This window comes from Neoarius graeffei, chromosome 6 (genome assembly GCF_027579695.1).
Source record: "Neoarius graeffei isolate fNeoGra1 chromosome 6, fNeoGra1.pri, whole genome shotgun sequence".
In the NCBI taxonomy this organism is placed as follows: Eukaryota; Metazoa; Chordata; class Actinopteri; order Siluriformes; family Ariidae; genus Neoarius; species Neoarius graeffei.
Window position 1 is genome coordinate 46,323,992 of NC_083574.1, and position 20,816 is coordinate 46,344,807.

Consider the following 20,816-nt stretch of genomic DNA (forward strand, 5'->3'; position numbering starts at 1 on the left):
CAAACAGGCCTTAAGGTGTGCAACAGTATGGGGTTTTTGTTGTTGCATTTTTTTTTTGTTTCAAATTTCACCACACATTCTCTACTGGGGACAGACACCCTCTTCATCCACAGCCATGCCTTTTTAATGTGTGCAGAATGTGGTTTTGTATTGTCTTGTTGAAATATCCCTGGAAAAGAGGTCATCCTGAAGGCAGCAGATGTTGCTCCAAAAGCTCAATGTACTTTTCTCCATTAATGCTGCCATCACAAAAGAATAAGTTACCTTTACCAAGGACACTGACACAACCCCATGCCATGACAAACCCTGGCTTTTGGACTTGTTGCTGGGAACAGTCTGGATGATCGTTTTCATATTTGGTCTGGAGCACACGGCATCCATTTCTTCCAAAACAGACCTGGAATACTGATTCATCTGACCACAACACGTTTCCACTGTGTGATGGTCCATCCCAGATGCCTCCATGCCTTCAAGCCCAGAGAAGTCAACGGCACTTCTGGACACAGTTAACATAAAACATCCTTTTGTGCACAGTAAAGTTTTAACTGGTATTTGTGGATGTAACTCTGTATCGTAGTGCTTGGCAAAGGTTTACCAAAGTAATCCCAAGCCCATGTGGTTATATCAACTCTCGATGAATGACGGTTCTTGATGCAGTGCTGTCTGAGGGATCGGAGATCATGGGTGTTCAGCTTTGGTTTGCGCCCTTGCCCTTTACACACCGAAATTCCTCCAGATTCCTTGAATTATTTAATGACATTATGCATCAAAGATGGTGAAATATCCAAATCCCTTCATAGCTTTCTTTGAGGAACATTGCTTTAAAACATTTCAAAAATTCTCATGCATTGGTTGACAAACTGGAGATCCTCGGCCCATCTTTGCTTCTCAAAAACTTGGCCTTCCCTGGATACTAATTTTATACTAAATCATGATTACAATCACCTGTTGACATCACCCATTTCAAATCACATCATTATTTCACTGTTTTACCTCATTAGTAGCCCTAAATTGCCCAAGTCCCAACTTTTTTTTGGAATGTGTTGCAGGCCTGAAATGCAGGAATGGATGTATTTTAACAAATAGATATGAAGTTAACCAGACAAAACATGAAATATCTTGGGTTCATACTGTCTGCAATGAAAATAAATTTAGAAATCACTGCTTTCTTTTTTATTTGCATTTTCCATACTGTCCCAACTTTTTCTGAGTTGGGGCTATAGTTCCCATTTCCTGTTTGCACTCAAAAAATGGAAGAAAAACCTATAACCATGGTTTCATCTTATCTTGTCACATATGGCCTCTCATTCAATGTGTATCAAGACAAAGTAAAATGACGCTTGTAAGGAAGTAGTAGATAGAGATCATCATTGGTGCCTTGAGTGATAACTAGTACAGTTAGCTTGTGCTGCTATTCTGTCAACAAAGCTCAAGTAAAAATATAGACCAAAAAAACCTTAAATACATGTTCAACAAAAGTGGTGTTTATAAATTGCATCGTCACTACAGGCTATACACTTTGGCAATTTCTGATCTAATAAAAACACTAGACAGTACAACAGTCCCAATGCTCCCAACCTCTCTGTTACCGCTTAAACTTTCTCCTTCATCTGTATTACTCATAGGCAATGTGAAAACTCCTCCACTGTTCCTTATTCAAGTAGAAGTTGAAAGACTGTCAGCTAAAGACTCTCAAACTGGGAGTATGTGAGATGATAGAGATTGTGCTTTCTTATGTAAAGATCTTACCCTTAACATGTCAAAATGCACAGCGGAAGAATACCCCTCCATACGGAGTTTTTGCTAATTCCTCAGTAACACAGTGCCATGCTGTTTCCTTCAACTCTCTACTGCCATAAATAAGTCTTCAATGGCAGCATGTGATCTGAGTTCCTATGGCATTCCAGTCCAATTGTGAGACAGCTTGAAGCTATGGTGATGACATCGTCTCTCTCTTTCACTCGCTCAAACAGGTCTCAGGATCTGCTGATCGCCGCCTCTTTATTTAAAGGAAATGTGCATCCTTGCATCATATCCAAGCCTTTGTAATTACTGTCATTTATCAAGTGTGTGCATGATTTATAGTCAATTAAACCTGGCCCAAAAAGGCCCTGTGCAGCCTGTTGTGTGTTCAGAGAATGATTAATGTAACACTGACTGCTGTGAGAGTTCCCAAATCTGGAACTTTGTCTGCTGCAGAGACAGGGAAGCTAAACTACACATTGTGGCTCAGACCATTTATAAAACATCCAATTGGAACCTTCAGTTTTGATCCATAGACATTGTTTTACATTAAATATGATGTGAAAATTAGGATTGATGAAACCTGAAACTTACTGGTGTACATACACTGTATTCTGACGCAAACTCACTTTTATTTTGTCATGTGTGACTGAATTAGTGTGATTACCAAGCAAGCACCCTATCATCCATCCATCCATCCATCATCTGTAGCCGCTTATCTTGTACAGGGTCGCAGGCAAGCTGGAGCCTATCCCAGCTGACCATGGGTGAGAGGTGGGGTACACCCTGGACAAGTTGCCAGATCATCGCAGGGTTGACACATAGAGACAAACAACCATTCACACTCACACCTACGGTCAATTTAGAGCCACCAATTAGCCTAACCTGCATGTCTTTGGACTGTGGGGGAAACCGGAGCACCCGGAGGAAACCCACACAGACACGGGGAGAACATGCAAACTCCACACAGAAAGGCCCTCGATGGCCACTGGGCTCGAACCCAGGACGTTCTTGCTGTGAGGCAACAGTGCTAACCACTACACCACCATGCCGCCCCACCCTACTATTATTATTATTATTATTCAGATCACATGTCTCAAGATACTGACCCCAAACCAATGCCACAGTGTGCTTATATGCAGTTTTTGGAAACACAAAAAAAGCTTCTTTTTTTTTTTGGAAAGCTGTCTTGGAAAGACTTGGTCTCTCATTTTTGCCATTTTTCTGTTGATTTTTTAGCCCCATTGAAATGAATGGAGTTTCAAAATCAGAGTGTTCCTGGTTGGTCATGTTTTGCTGGAAAGCCACCACACTTATGACATATGACACCTCAGGCTGACTCACCTGACACATCCATGAAATTGGCTATGACCCACACTCGTCTTTTTCTTGTCTTTCGTCCTTCCCTTTTTCTCCTGTTGACTTGAATACATTTTTGGCTCCGTTGAAATTAATGGGGTCTTGGAATCAAAGTCATCCTGCTCAGTCACACTTCATCAGAGAGCCACCAAACTTCACTGTGTAGCTCAGCCCGACTCACCCAACATGCACACTGGTCCATCGTGAGCCGCACTCTTCTTCTTTTTTCTTTTTTTTTGAACTGTCACAATCACACCACACATTTTCTTGCAGAAATGCACCTCTAGTTTAATTAATGATTCAATTAAAGTAATAATAGGAAACTATTTAGGATTTTGTGATTTGAAGCATCCCCTGGTAAGAAAAATGCTATAGTGAGTAACCTGTGTCATGCAGGTTGTGCTATGCCCTGCTTTCCTGTGCAAATTATTCTGAAGGTTGCCAGTGGTAAGGCAATACATATTCAATGAGAATTCAAGTCTGCAACCCAAAAAAGCATTGTATGCATTCAGTAGTATGTCTAACACCACTCTTGGTAGTGTAGTAATTTTGTATATACAGTAAAATATACCTTGCAGTTTGGGCCTAGGTTTCCATTTGAAAGTACGTGGTGTGCGTGTTTGCTGCCGCTTCATACTGGAGGGTTTTGTTTTTGTTTTCCATGTTTTGTCCATATTTTTTGTGTTGTTTGACTGTTCTGTATCATTGGTCAGGTTTGTGTGCCAGAAGTCTGTTGGGCCGAGTCTGGTCATTACCTTCCATGCATGATGTACTAAATGGCCACCAGCCATTGATTAGATGCAGCACCTCACCTGATAACATGTTTTCTGCTTGCATCAAAGGCAGGGGAGCTGTGGTTAGATCCTTTGACTTGCAATTTGTGCTGACTAGTGCACTCATTCTGAGTAGTCTTGGAGCTGTTCTAAGTTTCTGTGGGGCTTATGCAGCTCGGTGGCTCTGTATATCCATGTCACAGCATTCACAGTGGTTGGTTTCCAGGACTAATATGGCCTTGCTGTCAGAAATTCAGCAAAAATAACTCAGAAGACAGCAGATTGCAGATTGCTGTTCAGCTTCTCAGTGTTTACTCTAAGTATCCTGAGGTCAGATTTTTCCCCAACAGAAGTATCACTTCAAAAAGTCTGGAGCATAATAGCTGTAAAGACCTTGGCATGCTGTGAGGCAAGGAATATTTCAGTTATATTTAATATAGTAAGTCAGAAATTAATATACATCTTTAGCATATGGTCATAAAGTCAGAGGGAAATAATTAAAGGCAAATATTTCCTTCAGTGCAAACTGCGTGGGATGCAGTAGGGTCAATATGCCATTGTGATTCAATCTCAGTGATAACTGATATGTCTGTTTTATTATTATTATTATTATTATTATTATTATTAATGTATTTTAATTGTAAAGGTGTGATAATTTTACGATATACTGTAAATTAAACATCCTTCAAAGGCTTTAGAATCAAAGATTCAAGATTCAAAGGCTTTATTGTCACATTCACATCAACATGGCAAGGCAACGTTGTATGTTGTGAAATTCTTAATCTTCTCGCTCCCCCATAAATATAATAAATAAACTAGTAATAAGAACAAATTATGAATAAGAATAAATAAAATATGATTGAAAAGTAATAAAATCTAAAATATGTGTCAGTTGAATAGTAAAGTGCAAAGTGAATAAGGTGCAAAATGAAAAAGTGTGTGATGTGTGATCTGTAAGCAATGATTAATGTCCAATCTGAAAACGCTAGCTAATGACGGAGTTCAGTACCCTGATGGCTTGAGGATAGAAACGGTCTCTGAGCCTGCTGGTTCTGGTCTGGATGCTCTGGTGCCTCCTGTTGGAAGGTAGAAGTGTAAACAGTCCATGGGTGAGGTGGCTGGGATCCTTGATGATCCTTAGGGCCTTCCTGCCCCTCCTCTGAGTGTAAAGGTCCTGTATGGTTGGCAATTTGGACCTGGTGATATGCTCTGCAGCTTGGACCATGCTCTAGATGTTCTTGCTGAGAGCTGCTCCCACACCAGGCCGTAATGTGCCCAGCCAGGGTGCTGTCAATGGTGCACCAGTCGATGTTCTTATGCATATTATGGTTACAAGTACATTGGCTTGAATTCTAAATGTCATTAGAATTGCTGAACTCCACTGAATTATTGCAACATTTTCATGGTGTGTTATGTGGCATGCTGAATCATCTCATCTCATCTCATTATCTCTAGCCGCTTTATCCTGTTCTACAGGGTCGCAGGCAAGCTGGAGCCTATCCCAGCTGACTACGGGCAAAAGGCGGGGTACACCCTGGACAACTCGCCAGGTCATCACAGGGCTGACACATAGACACAGACAACCATTCACACCTACAGTCAATTTAGAGTCACCAGTTAACCTAACCTGCATGTCTTTGGACTGTGGGGGAAACCGGAGCACCCGGAGGAAACCCACGCGGACACGGGGAGAACATGCAAACTCTGCACAGAAAGGCCCTCGCCGGCCACGGGGCTCGAACCCGGACCTTCTTGCTGTGAGGCGACAGCGCTAACCACTACACCACACGCCCTGGTAAGAATGTATCTTTTTTTTATTTTTCAAGAATTATTATTATAGCATTTTTCACAAATTGCTACTGTCATTATACCGGTTTATTTACATTCTAAGTGTAAATGATTTTGTCGGATGTTTTATATAAAGTTTTTATTAATTGAATTTGCAAAAAATTAAAATAAAAATACTCTGTTTTTCAAAATCCAGTGAATGTGGATAGAATAAAACAATTACTCCACGCTTTCTCTCTCTGTCTCTCTCTCTCTCTCTCTCTCTCTCTCTCTCTCTCTCTCTCTATATATATATATATATATATATATATATATATATATATATATATATATATATATAGATAGATAGATAGAGAGAGAGAGAGAGAGAGAGAAACTGTTTTGTTCTATCCACATATTCATATGTTTATATGAATTATAATATGCCTCAATGATGGAACTTACTCCAGAAGTTTCTCCAAAATGATACGATTTGTTTCATTGAGCATGACAAAATCAGTCCATGTTTTAATTTTACAGCCAGTAAAACAGCTGTTTTATTAAATGACAAAGTCCTGAAGGTTCCTTTCCTCTATCAAATGCATTTCTGGTAATGAATATGCATCACTGTGACTCATCATTGCCATGCTTGCTTGCATTTGTGCATATTCCCAAAGTCCCCAAAATAAATCTAAACCAGACGATAAAGTGTCTACTGTTAATCAAGTTGATTTAAAGACATTCGGCTGTGTCAGAGGTCACATGCTTTGGTATAATGATAGTCAGGTCTGATATAGTGTTGGCACAGAGTGGTGGTCATGCCAGCATAGAGGTCTTATGCACTTAATACAGTTAATAAGCAATGGGCGAAGTGCCAGACAAGGTCAGACCTTCTGCAGTCCTCTGTGCTTTCACTATTGTAAAACAGACTTATAATGTCAGTGTAATCAGGGTCTTCATATTATACAGCCAGAAACAAACAAACAAACAAACAAACAAAAACCCTTAAGCTCAGGCTTTATATATTGTAATTTTGATTCACAAATCATTTCCAACAGACATGTATAGACCTGATTTTGTCTGATGCAACATTGAGGAAAAAGCAGTAAATGAGGAGAATGTTTTTTTAGAACAGGAATGAGCAGAAATGTACTGCATAACACCAAAGGCGACAATCATATGCATCATTTAAATTGCAAGTAGTGTCCTAATTTTACATGTTGTTCCTAAAAGCTGCTTAAGCTAATGCATTCATAATCTAACAACCCTACAGAGCTGCAGAGCTACAACGACTAGGGCAGTTACTTGCTTTAAGCAAAAAATTAAAAAAATAAAAAAAACCTTAATATTTTACAACTAACTACACTCCATGCAATTAATTAAAAAGTACAATAGCTGCCTCAGTTTTGGTGGTGAGATTTTGTTCTAAATGAAAAGCCTCAAGTTAGGCACATGCAAGCTTTATTGTCCAATTTCTCATCTCTCTAAGATTGCTTTTCTCATTTTCCTGAGCTGGAGGAGCACGACTGTCCATTTGTGTGCATCTGGGGCATATCCACATTTCTCTGGTGGGGAGAAAATGTCCGTGCGAAATTGAAGCCAGTGTCGAATTAGTGGTCGGTGGTTTGGAGAGGCGACAGGATCAATCTCATTGGCTTTTCATAAAACTGAATTCAATTTTCTCCTCCTCATTAAAGTGTGAGGAAGAGATATACTTACATCCGGTAGAAAGATGTACACTGGAAACTATCACACCTCGATGAACTGCTTCAGCACACACAGATTGGGAATCCTGCTACTCTGCTGATTTTGATTAATGTTTTTGTAATACATATATATAAAAAAAAGACCAATTTAAAGTCAGCGCTGCTTGTCTGTTACTACTTGCACTTATCAGGCAGGTTAAATGAGAAGAACTTTATTTCTCATTTAGACTGCATCATCCAGTTGGCTGGCATGAAAGTAATCATGTTTTAATTTAGTACTATTCCCTGGTGTATATTGGTTTTGAAAGGAGAAAAAAGGAAAACGGCTTCAGCACTGTGAATGTGCAGTTAGCGTTATTTTAGGCTACATCCTGTTTGTATGCGGCTCACAAACTCAGAGGTGACACAAGGTCATGGCTTGACAGAGAGGACAGATAACCTGATCAGCATTCATAAGGACGGCCACTCGATTCACCCGTGATTATTATTCATGAAGTCAGGTGTGTCACATATGGAAATAATAACATTTGTCAAGGTATCTGGATATACTAGTATATACCATATGCTGTATTTAATATGTTTTTCTATCAGTAAGCGAGCAGCCGTATGCTCACAAAGGACAGCCTATGCAAAAGGAATTGAAACGTTTGCAAACGTCATGCTGTACTGTCCGCATTTATTCCAATATAGCTTTCATCTACGGGTGTTCCTACAAGTTGGACAGATTAATATCTGTAACCCAGGATGCCCCGTCCAGCAAAGACATCCACCTCCTAACCACTTCCATTTCCATAATTACAGAGCAGGCCAGGCCCAGGAAAGAGAGAGGAGCAGTGCATTTACATAAATCTGCATGCATCAAGTAACCACCAGTGACACCAGGAATGTGTTTCCAGCAAGACTTAATGGTAATTCACAAGGCAAGAACATTTCCATTGTGGAAATGAAACACTTTTTCCTCGCATTAATCCATGAAAATCAATGTGATAGTGTAATACTATAAAGCCAGGCTGTTTCATATGATGACCTTGATAACCATTATGATGGTTAAGTGTGTGTGTGTGTTTGTGTATGGAAGTATGTCATGGTGCCAGAACAGCCCATTAAAGCAGAACTCTGCTATGTCTCAGCAGGCGCTTTTGGACCTGAGAAACTTTTCCATGGTCCTTCAAACTGTTGGAGAAAGTTCCCCTTTCTTGAATGTCCACACTGCAGGAACTGAAAACGATTGCACTTCTTAGAATGCTGTTTTGAGAGACTGTTTTTAGTTCCTACTTCAGGGTAAGTACTCTTCCAGCACAAGAGGAACCATGAGTGACAATAGTGGACTGTGATTGGTCCAGAGGTAGGTCCACGTTGATTGGTCCAGATATTTGGTCAAACACATGAGCCAATGCAGGGTGCATTATGCAGCTCAGTGTCAGGTACGTGAAGGAGGTGGATGTAAGTGCAGAAGTTTTCAGTTTAATAACGAAGTGCAGAATATTTACAGTGAAACAATCTATACAGGCGGCACGGTGGTGTAGTGGTTAGCGCTGTTGCCTCACAGCAAGAAGGTTCGGGGTCCGAGCCCCGTGGCCGGCGAGGGCCTTTCTGTGTGGAGTTTGCATGTTCTCCCCGTGTCCGCGTGGGTTTCCTCCGGGTGCTCCGGTTTCCTCCACAGTCCAAAGACATGCAGGTTAGGTTAACTGGTGACTCTAAATTGACCGTAGGTGTGAATGTGAGTGTGAATGGTTGTCTGTGTCTATGTGTCAGCCCTGTGATGACCTGGCGACTTGTCCAGGGTATACCCTGCCTTTCGCCCGTAGTCAGCTGGGATAGGCTCCAGCTTGCCTGCGACCCTGTAGAACAGGATAAAGCGGCTAGAGATAATGAGATGAGACAATCTATACACAAGCGAACAATCCAAAATGGCAGGCTAGATCAGAGACGTGAAAACAAGCAAAGGGTCGGTCGAGGCGCAAACAGTACATCAAAGGCTAAGCGAGAAACAAGAACAAGAAACAGGCACAAGAATCAAGAAACCAGGAAAACAAGAACACGGGTAGAAAGGCTCAGTAATGTGTACTTGCATAACATAATACTTTGCGATGCAAATGTATCAGCACAGTCTTTAAATAGGCAACCACATAGTTCCTTAATTGAGCTCGGGTGTGACTTGCTCACGGCGCACATGCTGGAGTCCACTCAGTGCGCGCGCAGCCCGAGGCGCGTCTTCAGGTGGCGCACAAGACTGACGCTCACGTAACCACCAGGGTTTTTTTGTTGTTTTTTTTTAAAATCCATGTAAAACATTAGAGAGCAGCTCTTAATGTTAGTGGAAAAAAAAACAGCCAAATAAAACACTTATTCTATAAAATAATAATCCACACCTCAACATATTTTAATCAGTCACAAACTGTTTCCACCACAAACTTGCTCTTTATAACGTAAAACAAAGCATTTCCTGTCAGTACGTCACACTTCCTGGTCTCCCCCATTCTACAGCACAGTGGAATGATCCGTTTGACCCAAACACAACACAAAAACCTTCTTGCTGTGAGGAAAGTGGACAATTTTAAAACCTAATGTTGCTAGTTTGCTGTTTTCACAACACAAGAATATTGGTGGACTAGACTAAGAAGAAGAAGACTTTATTTATCACATGCACACTCAAGCAGAGTGAAATTCGTGCTCTGCATTTAACCCATCTGACACATTCACACACACAAGTGAGCAATGAGCACACACACATACCCAGAGCAGTGGGCAGCTGTGCTACAGCGCCCGGGGAGCAGTTGGGGGTTAGGTACCTTGCTCAAGGGCACATCAGCCCAAGGTTGACCCATGTTAACCTAACCGCATGTCTTTGGACTGTGGAGGAAAACAGAGCACCTGGAGGAAACCCACACAGACACGGGGAGAACATACAAACTCCACACAAAAAGGCCCCCATTGGCTGCCTGGGCTCAAACCCAGAACCTTCTTGCTGTGAGGGGACAGTGCTAACCACTTCACCACCGTGCTGCCCTTCATATTAAAACAACAAACTAGTGACATCGTTATAGCAACCATCAGCTGACTTACATCACTTCAACGGTCCTGCTGATGGTGCGAATGCATATAGAAAAAAAATCCCTTGAAGATATGTCGTTCTCGGGGGAGATCGCCAGTGGGTATTTCCTCAAGGTGTATGAATCAATGAGTTCCAAGATGACAAAATGACACACTGTTTCTCCCAATCAAACACAGTAAAAAAAAGAAAAAAAAAGTCCAAGTAAGAACTGCTCTATTACTTATTGTCCATCAAATACACATATTATGCCATACCGATGGTGAATTCTAGATTCTGATTAGTCAATAAGCGCTGATTAGTACTGTCAATGGCACCAGCAATGTTTATATTATTGCGTCCATTCAAATACATGATTATATCTGTAGTAACAGCTTGACCTGTCGTTCTTTAATTAATGAAAATTTTCATCATTGGCAAATTGATGCGGTATAATAATCAACCTTGTGGTGATACCAAGTAACTCCACTTTATGCCAAGCCTCATTACAACACCCATAGCTGATTTTATTTATTTATTTATTTTATTTTGATGTAATGATAGCAGAAGCATCTGGTATAGTTGCATGAGCCCACATTTTCCACTTTTGGTATTATACGAATATCAGAGCTCTGTGTATTTACTGATGTCTGATACTACTCCGACATTGACCTCTTTAGTAATCGACTTTTTGCAAGCATCAGTTGCCAAGTTATTAGAAACCGCAGTAATGTTACAGCATTACAGCCACATTATATTATTAGTGCTGTCAAGCGATTAAAATATTTAATCGCGATTAATGTCGCGACTGTCATAGTTAACTCGCGATTAATCGCAATTTAATCGCACATTTTTGTCACATGAAAAACCATTGTAATTCTCTTATCAGCATAAAAAAGTGAATGGGCTTGCTTTGTACCATTTGTTTTGTTTTGTTTTTTATTGCAGAGCACAACACGTCTTGTTACAGCCACTGACATCCATAACTTCCATATTAGATGAGAAAACCAAGGGATGAAAAATAAAGTGCATATCACTGTGAAAATAAAAAAATGTTTTATTTTACTCTTCATTAGTTTCTTTTGAAGAGAAGTATTTGCCATAAAAGAAGAAAAAAAACAGATAACAAAAATAAAAACGTTCATCATAGTGTGGCACTGTATTATCTAATTCTCACTGCTTATAACTCTACACCTCCCCGGTGGAGATGAGCTGGGAAACTGAAGACTGAAGGAACAGTATTGAAAAGTATTTTTCCAGTCTCGCCTGTGAAAGGTAATCCCATGTGATCTCGTTTGGACGGTAAACCTGTTGGTACAGTTAAACGCAGCACATGAATGAGGCATCTTTATTCTCGGCTACTGTCTAGACGCTATACCAGAGACGGTTGAAGAATCTCCACTTTGCCCCATCCAATATGGCGGCGAGGATGACGTCTATGTTTATATGTCTGTGCCTTTCTCCATCACTCACACTTATTGAAGCAGCGCGCGACAAGCCTCAACAGGAACTATGGGTGACTCGCAGGGCCAAATTAGAATTTGCATTAACGGCACTATTTTTTTAAATCGCGTTAAATTGAGATCGCGTTAACGCGTTATTATCGCGTTAACTTTGACAGCACTATATATTATATTATATTATATTATATTATATTATATTATATTATATTATATTATATTATATTATATTATATTATTCAAAATTGCATACATTCTTGGCAACTGCATTATATGCCCAAAAGTATGTGGACATGACTAATTAGACCCATGCATATTTGTTGAGCAGCTCATCCCAGATTTATTCCATCTCTTGTTATTGTTATAATAACCTTCACTCTTCTGGGGAGGCTTTCCACTAGATTTTGGAGCATGGCTGTGGGGATTTGTGATCATCTGGTGACAAGAGCATTAGCGAGGTCAGGCAGTGATGTTGGGTGAGAAGGCCTGACGTTCAGTCAGCATTCCAGTTCATCCCAAACGTGTTCAATGGGGTTGAGGTCAAGGCTGCTGGAGGTCTTCCACACAAACATGGCAAACCTTATCTTTATGGATCTCACTTTGTCCACAGATGTCCACAGTTGTCCACAGCTGTCATGTTGGAACTGGTTTGGGCCCCTTAGTTCCGATGAATGCTACAGCATACAAAGACATTCTGGCAACAGTTTGGGGAAGGTCCATATGTCAGTGTGAAAGTACAGAGCGCAGGGTCAAGCCAAAGGCTTTGATCAAAAATGGCAGCTTGGTGATGCTGGAGCATGAACCCCCAACCTTGTGCCCAGAGCCTTAACCACTGAGCCATTACTGCCCATCATTTGATAGCATACAGAAATTCAAGGGCGCAATGACGACATTTCAGCCCATATTTAGAACTAAAGCAACAACAACAACAACAACAACATGCTGCCTTTAATTACTTAAAAATCAACACAGAAATCAACAATACACTGTGAATACAAACACCCACATAAAAGATCAGGTAAACAGTTGCCTTCCCTTTTGGCTGACACTGGAGAGCCATTCTTCTCTACCTTGTTGTGCAACCTGTTGACGTAACTGTGAATTTTTTGAAGAGGAGAAAGAAAGTCTGGCAGGAAAGCTCGTTTCCCACTGGGAAACCAATTCAATGCCAGCAAGACATTACCCCAGATCCCAGAGGAGCTTAGAATGTGTTCGTAGACATTACAGTGAATCTCAGAGGAGCTGCAGCCCACTGAGTTGTGACAACTCTGACACACAAACTGTTCCACAGTGGGGAGCAAGTAGTGTGGCTTCACAAAGAAACTGCCATGAGGGAGCCTGTGCATGCTGACCAGTCATATCATTCTCAAATCAATTCTGAGGAAAAGAATGAGTATTAACTGCAATTAACATGCAGCAATACTACAGTTGGCTTTTATTTATTCTTCAGTTGTGCTAATTGGTGCTCAAGGCGTTTCTAAAATCTCCTGTTTATATGTAATCATATGTTTAATTTACATGCATTTAACACTGCTCATTCCTTATCTTTACTTCTCACTTTGCTCTATAGGTAAGAGCTGTTCAATCATGAAACATGTCGCGACCTTAAAACGTGGAGAATTAGTCATGAAGAGTGTGAGGCACGCAAAATATGAAAGCATTGGGGCAAGTGTAAACTCCTCATACGATACTGACGGATATGTCTGATTCTCGGGAGATTTTGTCAAAGAGAAGGAAATTCCCTTCAGCAGATGCTGCGTGAGACTCCATGTAAGCCTTTGTAAACGTCAGAAAAATCAAACAGAGTAATTTATGAGCGCTAGAATATTTTCTGGGTTTGTTTTTTAACATGGAAAAACGTGAATCACAAAAGATAGGAGCTGAAAAAAAACAGCCCACACACAGTCACCTTTCGCGAAGACCCAAGAAGAATATTCATTCAAACACAAGCTACGTTTAAATGCAGCCGAATAATCTGTTAATAGCCTACTGAGAGTTCAAGCAGAATAAAAAACATCCATCTATACACTTCAGCTGGAGTACTTAAAGGTACGAATGAAATGTCTATACTATCCGAATGAAAAATGGGGTGATGTTCTTTTAACAATAAATTTAAAAAAAAGAATAATACTCATCTTTACATTTGGGTCTGATTTCTTACACTATTGGAATTTGTGGGTGTGTTCTGTGCATGTGTGTTTGGGTTACTGTGCAATCCTTGTGCAAGAAAACATCATTTAAAACACACACTTAAAGGTAGACTGCCTTTCAGATTTTTCAAGTTTAGGTCATAAAAAATTTTCCCTGACACCCAATGATTTTTGTTTAGTGGACCAAAAGCTACTGAATTTGGATCACAGACTTCAAATTTTATCAGTTTTTTTTTTTAAATAGAACAATTAATGAATTTAGAGCCACGTGGCCCTAAACTCTCCGCTATTTTTTCCTGTTTCACCATGACCCAATTCAAGATACTACGTCATGCATCACATGGTGGGCTTTCCCCGTTCACGCAAGGCATTGTGGGATACAAATTTGAAACAGGAGAGAAAAATGGAGGACGTGAGTGTGCAGATGAAACGTGAAAGACCAACTACAGTAACAGAAAATGAGAAGAAAAGACGTTATATTGCGAAGGAAAGGAAACGCAGGACCAAACTAATAAATATCGGCGGTCAGCGAGCACCTCGGTGTGATCAGCTGTTCATTTAGTGACAGAATGATGTAACTGTCAGTGCACAGTCAAGGTAAACCTGTAGATGGCAGTAATGCAACACTGTGGATGCCAGCTGCCGTATAACCCAAAAGATGAAGAAGACGGTGATGAAGGTAAGCGTACGCATGCGCACACGGACTTCTTCTGTCTGTTTGACTGCGCAAAGCGAGCGATTTCATGCACATAATTTGCTCGGGAACCCCCTCAAATTAAATAACTTCCCAGCCACAGAATGGCCTGGGCATTTTTTTGTAAGATGTAATGCAATGCAATAATACCACACTGTGGATGCCAGCTGCCGTAAAACCCAAAAGAAGAAGAAAGTGAACTTGCACATGCACACATGGCCTGTGTCCGAAATCACTCCCTACTCACTATATAGGGCACTATATAGTGGGGACGCCATTTTGTACTGCTGTCCGAAACGATAGTGAAGATTATTTACATCCTATATAGTGCACTCAAAGTATCTCACAATGCATCACGAAAAGTAGTGTACAACCAATGGTCACTAATCAAGCAATATATCCCATCATGCATTGCATTCACGCTGAAAGAAATCAAGTTAAAAGTCTCAAATTTGATTTAATAAAAGGCAGCGGCAAAGAAGAAAGTATTCAGCCTTGATTTAAAAGAACTGAAAGATGCAGGTACTTTGTATTGATTAATGTGGGAAATACGCTCAGTATAATATGTATTTATCACAAAAATACATGCATATATTTATTATTTTGAAAACCCATCTGATATAGCATGTTTTAATTGTGCAACAGTAATGATGTAAATACCAGCGCGATGGAGTAGTGTCCGAAGTGTTTTTCATTTTTTCCAATGAGCTCACTACGTAGTCTTCTATATAGTAATTCCCTATGTAGGGAGTAGTGAACGAGTGAGTGATTTCGGACACAGGGATGGACTTCTTCTGTCTGCTTGACTACGCGAAGCGAGCACACATTATTTGCTAGAGAATCCCCTCGAATTAAATAACTTCCCAGCCACAGAATGGCCTAATATTTTGTGAGACAGAATATTACAGAAATAAGCATGTACAGTATCACAATAACAAAATTTCAAAGGGAATTAAATTTCACTGATTTTATGAAATTAAAAGGCCATCTAGCTTTAATGTGTACCTCGTTTTAACTGAGTTAAGTTTTATTGATTGTGATGTTGGATGGGTTAAAGTTGTTAAAACTCTGTAAGGAGAAAGGGGAGGTGTAAAAACATTATATTTCTTAAAGTGCCATTCCACCATTGGATGTATTCTTTGGCATAAAATACAATATATTTTGACAACATATATAAATGGTATTACTAGATAGAGAAATATTTTAGCTTCAAAATGATATATCAAACATAATTTTTTGACAACGACAAGTATATTAATTTTGCGACCAAAGTCACCTACCCTTTTAATTTCCGCGCGTGATATCATCGGCAGGTTCCCCTTCTTGTGTACCACGTGACGTGTGACGTGGCACATATTATCAGCAATGGCGGATAGAATGCGATAAAAATAATACCAATAAATCTAGCTAATACCAATAAATCTAGCTAACTGAAAGATTAACTCAATTTTTCGCAATTTTTTTGGCCCCCATATATGAGGAGAAATGACTCTCTCACTTTGGGGGTTTCCTGGTCTAAAAATAGACTGACACGTGGTACACAAGAAGGGGAACCTGCCGATGACATCACGTTTCACTACCGCGCGGAAATTAAAAGGGTAGGTGACTTTGGTCACAAAATTAATATACTTGTCGTTGTCAAACAATTATGTTTGATATATCATTTTGAAGCTAAAAGATTTCTCTGGGGCGGCACGGTGGTGTAGTGGTTAGCGCTGTCGCCTCACAGCAAGAAGGTCCTGGGTTCGAGCCCCGGGGCCGGCGAGGGCCTTTCTGTGTTGAGTTTGCATGTTCTCCCCGTGTCCGCGTGGGTTTCCTCCGGGTGCTCCGGTTTCCCCCACAGTCCAAAGACATGCAGGTTAGGTTAACTGGTGACTCTAAATTGACCGTAGGTGTGAATGTGAGTGTGAATGGTTGTCTGTGTCTATGTGTCAGCCCTGTGATGACCTGGCGACTTGTTCAGGGTGTACCCCGCCTTTCGCCCGTAGTCAGCTGGGATAGGCTCCAGCTTGCCTGCGACCCTGTAGAAGGATAAAGCGGCTCGAGATAATGAGATGAGATGAGAAGATTTCTCTGTCTAGTCATGTTGTCATAAAATATATTGTATTTTATGCCAAAGAATACATCCAATGGTGGAATGGCACTTTAAGGTCTTGAACATTGGTAATATCAGATGATGAGTAAAGTCGGTTTACTGATGCATTTTCAACAAGGAGAACATCCATAATCCTGACGATCCAACATGAAATGCTGTATAACGTTAAGGTGTAAACAAACTCTTCTACTCTATGTCCATTTAATAATCACACCTGGGGCTCCTGAGGAACAAGAAACCGAAAGGTATTAACCTTATCATGAGATCAGATCCTGACAATGCCATCACCATCTGTGGCCAGAAACAAGAGGGCAAAATTGCCTATGATTTCTAAAAGTAAGGGATAGCATACTCTTTCTTCCCTATCAATCACAGTGACACAAGCAAATCATGGACATCTGTTGGCTCACATGAGCGGAAAAGTGTAGTGTTTCCTACAAGTGTGTTTGCAATGCAGTTTGAAATGATGTGGTTGTTTTGGCTTCACATGTTTCAGAGAATTAATGTGTTAGCCTGTTGGAAGACATGAGGGAGCTGGCTGGTGGGTGGAAATTAGCAAGTGACCGAATTTGGGAGAAAAATGGGGGAAATTAAAAAGAAATCACACCTGGATGATGTTTTGCTGTGGCAGAAATAATTTAAAACTTGCTAACAAGATGGGCAGCATGATTAAAAAACTAAATGTGCTCAATGGACACACACATACAGTACACACACACACACACACACACTCAATTTTGTTATGGTAAAGTTTTACATATACAGTACCATTCAAAAGTTTGGACACCCCTATTCATTCATAGTTTTTTCTGTATTTGGACTATTTCCTACATTGTAGAACAATACTGAAGACATTAAAACTATGAAATAACATACGGTACAGATACAGAATTATGTGGTAAAAATAGTGTTAAACAATACAAATTATGCATACAGGACACTTTTTTGATAGAATAAAAACATGTATTCTATTCCCTTCTAGCGGGTTCCATTCATTTGGTTTGATAGCATGCAATATTGTTAGCATATCGCTTATCCTACGTGTATTACATCACTCTACCCAATGGAGAATGAGTGTTGAATATAGTTTACGATACTGCATGGTTGTCAAGACAACATGATGTCACACACTGGAGACGGAAAACTTCCATGCTAGTGAACAACTGCGACAATTTGTAAACAAACATGGCCGACAGGTTTGCTTTGTTCAATACGGAAGATTTTGAGAGAATTTGGAAAGAGAAAGACGTGGTGAACACCCGAAAGGAGTGTGTATGTATAATAATAATAATAATAATATTGGCTGGCTTTTTTTGTGGTATATCAGACATATTCCATTCAGCTAGCATGATATTGAACAAGTCAAAGACGAGTTGACAACCATGCAATATCGTAAACCATATTCAATGCTCATTTTCCATTAGGTAGAGTGATGTAATACATGTAGGATAAGCGATATGCTAACAATATTGCATGCTATCAAACCAAATGAATGGAATCTGCTAGAAGGGAATAGAACAAGTCGAAGACGAGTTCAATATCATGCTAGCTGAATGGAATATATCTGATATACCACGAAAAAAGCCAGCCAATATTATTTAAATGTCTCATATTTTAGATTCTTCAAAGTAGCCAGCGTTTACCTCGATGACACTTTGTACACTATTGGCGTTATCTTAACCAGCTTCATGAGGTCGTCACCTGGAATGCTTTTCAATTAACAGGTGCCTCGTCAAAAGGTAATTAGTGCAATTTCTTGCCTTCTTAATGTGTTTGAGATAAAACAATACATGGTAAATAATAAAAATAAAGTAAATAGCCCTATTCCACAACTGTAGTAATCCATATTATGTCAAGAACTGTTGACATATCAAATTTTTTATTATCAAAATTCTGTTTATCTCATTAAATATAGGAATGCATTTTTGATCGCTATTTTGTCACTGCTATAGCATGTTATGAGTGTCTGAAATATGCTCTGTAATATATCAGTCCATAAAAGCAATGGCCGTAAACGAGATTCGCTGAGACCTGTGTGAGACATCGTAGGACGGAAGTAAAGCATACAGCAGAAATCAAAGTGACCGACATCTGCCAACGTTGTCAAAAGACGCACACGCCCTCTTTCGAATGCTGATGCAACCAAGCCAGAAGTTTTGTTTGTTTTGATAGCAATCAGGAAAGTTTGAAAAAAGTAGGCAGTAATCGTCATTTAAACTCGTTTTTGTGCAATATTTCGTTTGGAAAACAGTTTTCAAAATGGCGGCACTGACACCTGGCTGACACTTCACGTTTCGAAGTCTCACACACGTCTCGTGAAGATCGCGCGGATAAGTGACACCTGCCGTCGACCAAACGAACTAAATTCAACACGGCTAAAAACCGAATAGGCCGATAAGTATAATATTTAATTGCAGTTAGTTGCCGATACGAGTCACGATATAAGGTTACTAAAACCGAAAATGTAATTGAATAACACATTAATTAAGAAATAAAGCAAGTTTAAAAATGACTTCAGTTCTCTTATAAATCAGATACAAGTACCGTAATGCGAATGTAAATGCAGACTGTGTACAAAGTGTTCAGTTTAGGCTGCATATAAAGAGGAATCTTCAATCACAATGAATGAATTTATCCAAAAAAAAAAAGAATATTTGCCAAATAAACATAACCACAGACTGGAATTAGAAGTTGTGTTAGGATTCATTTTAGGATTTTAATCTCATACCTTATTTAACAGTCTGTAAAATTCAAATGCATTCCCTACCTTGTAGGAGAGGTTGATCTTTCAGAAAGCCTCCGTCATACTCCACATGGTACTTCTTCACCTGAAAGCCAGGTGAGCATGCTATCTCCTCTGCCTCCTCTTGAGCTGCAGTGCACACAATCTAGGGGGGGAAAATAACAGCGTATATAAATACTTTGCTTGTCTGCCCAGTCCCATGGGTTGCTGTGTTGCTCGTGATTACCGTCTACACACACTAATTAGCTCTAAAATAACTTATGCCAAAAATTTATCCTGTAATTTATCTCCTTAGCTTAATTTCAAACTGTAGGCTGATCATATTCACAGGGGCTTTCTTAATGAGTTATTCTCATGGTAAATTAAGCACATAGATGGCATTTTCTTCCACAAATCAATCAGACCGTATGTCTTTATAGTCCACCTAACTCATGCACTGAGTGAGAAGAAGAACTGAAGACTTTCCTGAGAATTACCAATCTGTTCAACACACATCTTACTTTGCAATGAAATTTGAAGCGTACCGTAAATGCTTTCCCCACATAATGCTTTAAGACTTAAACTAACCATTAGTGGGTCAGTGTAGGGTGTTGTAATTAAAATTAATTACCAAGTTCATTTTTCTGCACTCCTTGCAATGCACTGCATATATTTTTTTTTAAACAAAAAACAAGAACACTGGCTTTCTGCAGAAAGTTGAATGGATCAATTATAGTAATTTGTGGTTGTCTGCCTCTCAGCAAAGAGCTATTCCCCATTAAAAGATAATGGTAATCATCTTTTTTTTCCTATTTTTTTTTGTTCTTTTTTTTAAGCCAGTGGAAGTAACTGCTTTGTGCTCAAAGTCAGGATAAAGCTTGAAGGTTGAAATTAGCAGAGGGTTTGTGAGCCCTGCAGACATGGAGAACATATCTGTCCATCTTATTGTCACTCCCTCTTTTGCGCCAGCTACCATTATTACTCCTTCACACCTATTTTGGTCTTCTATCAATCACCATTTTTCGACAGGAAGAAGCACAAATTTGCTCTGACAATGATACAAGCATGGCTGCATATAAGAATCTAAGAACCATTACTCTCTTTATAAGGGCTGGTTTGTAGAATTGCACACATGACAACCTTGGATTGGAAATTGCTTTTGAAAGCTGTTCGATTATTATTATTATTATTATTATTATTATTTACAATACCAATAAAATGGTCTGTCAGCTACCAATTTATTTGTACCATAAACCAAGCCTGCAGTGAAAAAGAATATAACTAAACTAAATGAATGAATGAATGAATGAATGAAT

The 20,816-nt window shown here is 39.7% G+C and overlaps 1 protein-coding gene across 1 annotated transcript in view; it reads right to left on the minus strand.

Moving 5' to 3' along the window:
- cdh13 (cadherin 13, H-cadherin (heart)) overlaps window positions 1-20,816 on the minus strand; it is a 925,252-nt gene that overhangs the window by 695,079 nt on the left and 209,357 nt on the right. Inside the window, exon 2 of the mRNA XM_060923723.1 lies at window positions 19,546-19,666. Coding sequence (XP_060779706.1) covers window positions 19,546-19,666 — 121 coding nt within the window. The remainder of the gene's footprint in view (window positions 1-19,545; window positions 19,667-20,816) is intronic.